An 8,855-nucleotide genomic window follows, 5' to 3' on the forward strand; every position below is an offset into this window, starting at 1 on the left:
ATAAATTATAATATAAATGCACTTTTTTACTTTACTTTTGATCAAATAAATGCAGCATTGGTAAGCAGAAGAAACTCCACATCTGTGGAAATCAAGGCAAATGTTTAAAGCAAGACTGACTTGTGTTTTCTATGTCGTTCTCTGGTGAGAAGCTCCTGTAGTTTCAATTTGCATTCTCTGGCATGAAATGTCATCTTTGATCTGCATCTGGTCACGTAGTATTAATCCAACACTGAACAGACATCCAGTGAGCGATCTCATGAAAGCACTTGTGGTTCAGATTTCCCCACAAAATCGAAAGCATTTCTCTTTTGCATACAGAAAATTAAGCCCATAATTATAATAATGGTATTTATATATATATATATATATATATATATATATATATATATATATATATATATATATATATATTTTTTTTTTTTTGTAATTGCCATGAAGACTGTTGCAATGCAAAAAAAGCACTCATATGTTTAAAAAGAAAAAAGAAAAAAACTGAAACTGGGTGAGAAAGTTGATGTTACCTCAAGCACAGCAGAAATATTAAATGCATTCAGACTGCAGACGTAGAGCTTGTCAGTGTTGGATGTCCTTGTGTTTTTGTGTTTGTCTTGAGTTCATGTGTCTGCCAGCCTGGAAAGATAACTTCACCTGCAGCTCAGACGGAGAGATTTTTCTCCTTTCACTAAAGCGCACCATCTGTGTCAGTGCCAAAGACAAATACCTGCAGAACAAAACCACTGCACTTTAAAACCGCCACCGGCTTTAACACTGAAAATATCTTCAGATAAATGGACATGAGTCTCATGCGCACAACTGCACACAGTATTAAAACTGAATCTGCTTCAGAATCTGTCCATTCAGCAGGCTGAATGTTCATGTGGGTAGACAGTGTTATTTTAGTATAATTAAGATACTTTTATACTTTTTTAAATACTTTTAATTTGTTTTAATTTTTTTCTGTTTTTAATTCATTTATTTAAAGTTTTAGTAATTTTGTAATTAAAGTCTGTATTGTTTCGGTCACACTATACAGTATATTAAGGACCTGTTCTTTAATTCTCTAAGACTAATTCATCTAAAGTAACAAATGTTTTAATGATTTTAGTTTTAGTAAACTATAATAACACTGGTAGATGGAAAACTGTTTTATCAGTAGGATGCAGAAGTGAGTTATTGCATCATTTAGCTGATTCATATTCATATTGTGATGCTCTTATGATGACAATGCAAGCTCATAAATCACCCAGCAAACAACACAAAAATCATCCTCATGGACTTTTTCAGGACAGTGTGATTGTCCTTCAGTGAAATCAGTGCAGTGTGTGTGTGTGCTGCAGTTGCTTTTCTTTGCTGCTTCTGTCCTCAAATGACTTTGCTGTGTCTCTCTCTCTTTCTCTCTCTGTGTAACTGTAGCTGGTCTGTGTGTGTGTGTGTGATGTTATAGACACAGCATTGAGTACTTTCATCACACATACACTCATGCAGCTGCACTTGTTGAGTCTCGATGAGAGACGGATGCTCATGAAAGCTTTGTCTCCTCATGGTTCTGAAACTCAGTGAGCGACGGATGGAAAGACACACAGACAGAGAGACAGAGAGATGCTGCGCTGCATGAGCTGCTGTGTTTCTCAAAAGTGGAACTTCTGTGTGTGTCATGCCGACTCATCCTTGGTGCTTTGAGCGAGTGTGTGTGTGTGTGTGTGTGTGCAGGTTTATATGGTTTATGAGGACACAAATGTGTGTAATGTGTAATGGAAAATATCGATTAATTGTAACCTGATTGCTTGAATGATGTAATCAGAATGATTATAATATATTCAATATACTGTATTAACCTTTTACATATGTTTGCATGGGGTTAGTACTTCATATACCTGTTATCAGATGACCTTTTTGCAGTAACTTGCGAGCACATTATTGATGAAGACCAGGGCCCCAGGTGATACAGTTATCTTGGAAAGTTTATAAATTATGGTATAAATCCTGTTAGCAGGAACCTCTCCTTATCTCATTTGCACTCAGATTGCGAAACTGTCTGTAAACTACATAATTTCTGAAAAAATTAAAAGCAAGACATACTCTTTGACTGTTAATTTTTCATTTTCCAGTTTCACATTTATTGATTACATTTCTGAATAATCCACAATAAATGACATGGGTACTAATGTTTAAAAAACATACAAAACTGTGTTTTTTATATATATATATATATATATATATATATATATATATATATATATACAGTAGTTTAGTGTGTGAGAGTTGGGTTTAGGGGTAGGATTAGGGAAGTACATTTCAGATTTGATTAAAAAGAACTTTCATAATTCAAGAGCACTTTTTTCCACTATTAATGTGGCTATTAACTCTTAAGTTGATCTCTTACATATAGAGTCTCTGGCTATGTGTGGCAAATTCCTTACTTTTTTGTGGACAGTATAAGAGATATTAGGCTAGATATTCCCTCTATTGTCAAGATCCCTCTGTCCCTCCACTCTTTACCAGCATCTTGAGTCAGTTTGAACCTGTAACTCTGTCTGCTCTACAAGATATTGTAAGCCAGTTTAAACCCTCTGGATCTTCCTATGACGTTCTTCCTCCTCAATTTTTTTTTTTTTTTTTTTTTTGAGGTGATTGGGCCTACAGTTCTTAAGATTTTGAACAGCTGCCTTGAAATGGCAATGGTTCCAGATGACATGAAGCACGCCATTGTACATCCACTTCTCAAAAAACCTAATTTAGATCTGACAGTGCTGACTAATTTTAGGCCAGTCTCAAATTCCTCTTTAATGTCTAACATTATAGAAAAATATAGGGGTTCACCAACTACAGAGCTTTCTGTTTAAAAACAATATTCTTCAATATTCTTCAAAAAAAAAAAAAAAAATTAATAATTGGGTTTCAAGAAAAAGCATTCCACAGAAACAGCACTGGTTAAAGTTCTGAATGATATTTTACTGACTTTTGATGCTGCCATATCTGCTTTGTTATTGCTGTTAGATTTAAAGGTGGCATTTGATACACTTGACCAATCTGTTTTGATTTCTCGTTTGGAGCACTGAGTGGGCATTCAGGGTGATGCCCTCAAATGGTTTCAATCCTATTTTAACAATAGAACGTTCTCTGTTAATGTTGGTGAATTTACTTATTATGCAGCTCTCTTTACGTGCGGTGTCCCTCAAGGCTCTATTCTCGCTCCAATCTTGTTCTCTTTGTACATGCTTCACCTGGGGTAAATTTTTTTCTTCTTCCATTTTTATGCAGGTGATACCCAAATCTATCTGCCCTTGAAATCTAATAACAAGGGTTTGGATGCTCTTCTGGGATGTCTAGCTGATGTTAAGGCCTGAATGTCACTAAATTGTCTTCACCTTAATGAAGGCAAAACTGATAGTATAGTTTTTTTAATCATCAGAAGTTGCTAGCTCCTCAGGATTAAATATTGGCTAATATGGATGAATTAGTGTTCCATCGTCATTCAGAGGACCAGATATATTTATGTAAAAATGAAACAAAACATTTATTCTGATCTGTAAAATGTAAAAAAGAAAAAGTTATCCTACTAAATTTTGTTGTATTTAATGAATAAAAACTGAAAAATGTGCAGTGGTGGAAAGAGTACTTAAAAATATACTAATAAAGTACCATTACATTCCAAAAAATGTAGTGTGAGTAGAATCAAAAGTACTTGTCCAAAATACTACTTGAGTAAGAGTAAAAGAGTAACTCATTTAAAAGTACTCATGAGTAGTAGGAAGTGAGTACTGAGCTGTGGATTCTACCCCCATATAATAAACGCTGTCCACTGCAATTTGAACATTTTGAAAACATTGTACATACTATAATTCACATTTTGTTGTTTGTCAGAAGAATGAAGAATGAAGGATATCTATCATCCAGCAGTTTTAATTTTGACTGCCAACTCTTCAAATTACATCAAAAGAACACCAAAAAACTGTTATGATAAAAAGTTATGAGAAGATGAAAGAAATATTCTCAGTTTACTCATCACTATTTAAATCATGATGTTTGAAGAAATAGGTGCAAGGCCATTGAGTATGCTATTGTTGCACATAATATATTAATGTTTAGAACAATGGAAAGAATACAAAGCCATTACAAAACCATGAGAGTTCAGCATCACACACCATGAGATGGGTTAAAAAGATATATTAAAAAGGGCAAATTTCTCTCAAAAACGGTGCCAGTTTTAGTGTTTTGTGATAAAGAAATGAGAATCAGTAAACATGATAATTGATGTTACAATTTAAATGTAAAAAGCACATTGTTTTAAATGGAGAGCATCATCCCCTACCTTTTATATGGCTACATTTACTCAAACTGTTCTACTGATAATACAGTTTGTAAGGGGAAAAGTTGCATTAAATAGGGAAGTATTTCCAGGTAAACTTTTTTAAAAGAAAACAAACACATAAATGCACATCTCTTTGCGGGACCAGTCTCTTTGAATAAGCTGCTTTATCAACAGCATCCACAAATGAATGGAACAAAAAGTGTTGAACTTGAAAGAACGTTTGTTAACAAGCTGCAGTTTTATTACATCACGCGCTTAAAGAGATGCAGTGTAATAATGCCACAGGTCATCAATAAGAATCTGGTCCTCCAATTTCAGTGCATTAAGCCATAATAAGCTGATTTTCCACATTTCCAAGCATTTTAGAGTATCCCCAACACCGTTTTTCACAGTGCTCAAACTTATCAGGAGTCAACAAGCTGATGACTTCCCCCCGCAAACTTAAGCAAAATTTCAGGGCTTATAGATAGGCTAGCTAGCCTACAGTATATACAGATCATGTAGTAAGCAGGAATCCCAAATTTACATGTTAGAGGAAGATGCTGATAACTTACTAATTAATAAATTAATGCTTAAAGAATATGCTTCCAGCAGTCATGATTAAAAGAGTAGTTCACTTCCAGAATGAAGAAAAAAAATATAATGGAAGTCAGTGGTGCCCATCAAATGTTCATTAATAAAAAAAATAAAAAAATTAAGATTTACATTTTGGTTAATCCTGGACATAATATCTCATTATCAGACATGTTCATGCATGCATATATTCTCTCATTTTCTCTCAATGTGGCTGTTTCTCACTTTCGTTGTGTCTCGTCTCTGTCCAGATGACCCTCTCTCTGGCTCTGTCTTCGGTGTGACCGCCATGTCCCAGATGCTCCACATGGAGATCCCTAACTTCGGCAGCATGGTGCTGGGCTCCCTGAATGAGCAGCGGCTGCAGGGCCAGTACTGCGACGTCTCCATCATGGTGAAGGGCCAGGCGTTCAAGGCCCACCGTGCCGTGCTGGCTGCCAGCAGCCTGTACTTCCGCGACTTGTTCAGCGGCAGCAGCAAAGCACAGTTCGAGCTGCCATCCTCCGTCACGCCAGCCTGTTTCCAGCAGATCCTCAGCTTTTGCTACACGGGGAAACTGACCATGGCCGCCAGCGAGCAGCTGGTCGTGATGTACACCGCCGGGTACCTGCAGATCCAGCACATTGTGGAGCGTGGTATGGACCTCATGTTCAAAGCCAACTCGCCACACTGCGACTCAGCCACAGCCTCCATGGACGAGCCCAACTCGGACCCACAGAGTCCCAGCACCCACCCGCTGGTGCCGGCCGGCTGGTCACCCTCGCTGCCATCGCAGGCCCGCAGGATCAAGCTGGAGGAGCCGCTGGCTAAACGAGCCAGCAGTGGTGATGGGACGCGTTCTGGACGGGGCGTGCCACTGTTGTCGTGGGGCACATTTCCACTTGGGGCTCCGGCATATCTCGGAGAGCGTTCCAGTCCGGGAGCGTCCAGCCTTCCGACCACAGACAGCCCCACATCGTACCAGAATGAAGATGAGGAGTTTGAGGAAGAGCCGTTCGATGCAGACGAGACCTACAGCCAGCTGTGCGGCCGCTCGGCCAACCCTTACGGAGGTACAGCTTTGATTTGAATGAAAGGCTAATGATAGCTGAACATATGAGGTTATTTCTGTTTAGAGATTAAATGGTTTGAAAATGATAACGTGCCAGTTATGGGAAGTTTAATGTTTCATGAATTCTACCTTTTGATAACCTGCCCCATTCTCAGAGTTCTCATCAATTTAATCAAAATTTTAAACATAAGTTACATTTTACAATTCTCGATTACAATTTCGATACCACAGCATTTTACTTTAAGAGACAATGCATGGATCAAATATAATAATACACACACCCTATTCTTTACCAACTGTTGAAGTTCACTTAAAGACATAATTATTTTAGAGGATACTCGCACTGAATGGAGTTGTTATTCGCATCTTTTTGAACTTGAATGCTTTAGAATCTCTTGAATGTTCAAATTGGCAATGTTTTTATGAAACTCAATTCAGTCTCTGCACACAGAACACAGCGCATGAGTACAGAATGTGGTTGTCTTGCGTCTTCTTGAGTTTGAATGCTTTAAAAATCGCTTGAATGTTTAATCTGGCATGGCAGTAAAACACATGGAAATTATATTTTGATATTAATTATATTCTAACTTTTGAAGTGTAATATTCAGAATTACAATATATTCTCAATATTTATTACTGTACTTTTGATTAAATAAATGGTGAGCAGAAGAGATTTCTTTCAAAAACCTGATCTTACTGACCCCAAACTTTTGAATGGTAGTGAATGTAATAAGTAACCATTTACATGCAACAACACATCTCTATGCTTTTAGCAATGGCATAATGGATATGGATATTATACACTGGGATCATTTCCAATCATTCACTACTACACCAGAAGCCACTTCCGTTGCTGTTAAATAGGTTACAGGCTCATTACTTTGGAGCAGCATGTGAAGTTGTCTAGACAATTTTAAGTAGAGAACAGTCCGTTAAGACGAGTCAGGGCCAACTAAAACTAATGCACCTAATTATTTTTCAGGATGGCCGTTTCATCCCTGAGCTTACAGTTCATATAACGACTGTCAGAATTGAACAAAAAATGCTGTTGTGAGACATAAAATAGGCAGAAAAGACGTGCGGTTCATGATGTCTGTTTAACTGTGATATCAGAGACACATGCTGAAGATAACCTGATGTATTATTACAGTGTGGCTTTCTTCTGAATGCACTCAACTCTAAAGCATAGGAGGGTCATTCTAAGGACAAAGTGCTAATAAATAACATATCTTAATTCAAATTTATTAATAACCCATTTTACTTTGAAAATTAACCAACACTGATACATTTCAAATGTTTCAGGTGTACAGATCAGGGCAAAATTAATAAAAGTGGCCTGAATTAACAAAAATTACTTCAAACACTTTCTCATAAAAACATTTTCTCCCATAAGAAAGTTTAACTGTTAGGGTTAGAAGAAAGTTTGAATATAAATGTTAAAAAGGGATAAAGAAAAAATGATGATGGCACTCACTCAAATATGAAATTAGGAAATACCTCCAGAAAGTAAAGGCAAATTTGAGATAGAACATAAATATCACTAAAAGCTAAATTCTTTGTATGAACCAAGAAAAATCTGCTGCATCATACTCCAATGGAAAAACCCCAACTTTAGTTGTTATGCTAATGTAAGTTGAGCATGAGGTTATGAGTCAGAGTTTAAAGAAAGTGAGCTGAGAGGTCAATTTGAGAGTGAAATGTTGGCTGTTGTGTTGAGTAACACGCTCATCTATTGTCAGAGTCCCTGTCTTGATTTGTCCAGTGTGTTTGGTAACTATTCAGATCATTCCTGACTGTAGAAAGAGCCGTACAGGAGCTTGTGTCTCTCTGCGGTGACATTCACTGCAGCTCTCGTCCGGCGCTCCGATGTCACAGATTGTGAAATGCATTCAGTCTGTAATCAGTCACCGCTCCAGAGGGTCACATTGTGGGTTATTTGAGAGCTCAGCTCACACATCTTATGTGTGTGTGATTGGCTAGAGTAAGGACTGAAGGAGAAGTTATGTCAGTGCACAGCTTTATTGAGTTGAGGAATTTGAATACAGCAAAGTGAAGAGCAGGCACTTTCCCTGAATAGAGTCACTGTAAAAACGTCTAATTCAACTTCACTTACATTTTAAGTATCAAATAAGCTGCTCTATTCATTCAGCTCATTTTTTTCAATCTTGTGTTGTTGAATTCCAAAAACTTAAGGCAAGACTCTACCAGGTGAATAGGTTAAAATAAATAACTAATAGATTTCAGCACACTTCCCTAGTTGGGAATGGGATTGGAATATGTCGGCGCGGGCACACGCAGCAGCTTGGCACTCTCCTTTGCTTAGCAGCTTTATGGTGAAGTACACTCGATCTACACTATTGATGATAAGAAACGGCATTCGCGGTGGAGAAACTGAACATTCCCTGTGGAGATTATTCGGCCAATGAAGTGTAGGGAACTAATCCGAGTCTCTGGGAAGAGACACCGACCGAGGAGGACGCGGAAGCAGAAGCGGGGGAAGAGGGCTGGGAGTCGGGACAGGCTTCGCCTAGCTCCACATAAACCTGCTGTGCCCAGCATTTTTCTTGCTAATGTCGGCTCTCTCATCAACAAGATGGACAAGATGAGACTCCGGACTATGGATCACCTTGGAAACGGTTGTGTCACGATAATAGCAGAGACATGGCTACATGAGAACATCCCAGATACAGCTGTGGAGCTAGCAGGTCGCGGTGTTAGACCAGACCACACACTACAGTCTGGTAAGATGAGAGGGGGAGGAGTATGTGTGTTTATAAATAACAACTGGTGTCAGGATGAACTGTCATGGAGAGACATTGCTGTGCAGACATGGAATCCCTGCTGCTAAAATGCTGACCATTTTATTTACCCCGGTTCATTGCTGTGTTTGTGGCTGATGTGTATGTCCACCCACAG

The 8,855-nt window shown here is 38.1% G+C and overlaps 1 protein-coding gene across 2 annotated transcripts in view; it reads left to right on the forward strand.

Moving 5' to 3' along the window:
- The window catches only part of LOC127992614 (nucleus accumbens-associated protein 2), a 38,170-nt gene that overhangs the window by 13,792 nt on the left and 15,523 nt on the right, over window positions 1-8,855 (forward strand). For both annotated transcript variants that reach the window (XM_052591670.1, XM_052591669.1), the window contains exon 2: window positions 5,140-5,940. In XM_052591670.1, the coding sequence (XP_052447630.1) occupies window positions 5,178-5,940 (763 nt within the window). In that variant the 5' untranslated portion in view covers window positions 5,140-5,177. The remainder of the gene's footprint in view (window positions 1-5,139; window positions 5,941-8,855) is intronic.

This window comes from Carassius gibelio, chromosome A5 (assembly GCF_023724105.1).
Source record: "Carassius gibelio isolate Cgi1373 ecotype wild population from Czech Republic chromosome A5, carGib1.2-hapl.c, whole genome shotgun sequence".
NCBI lineage: Eukaryota > Metazoa > Chordata > Actinopteri > Cypriniformes > Cyprinidae > Carassius > Carassius gibelio.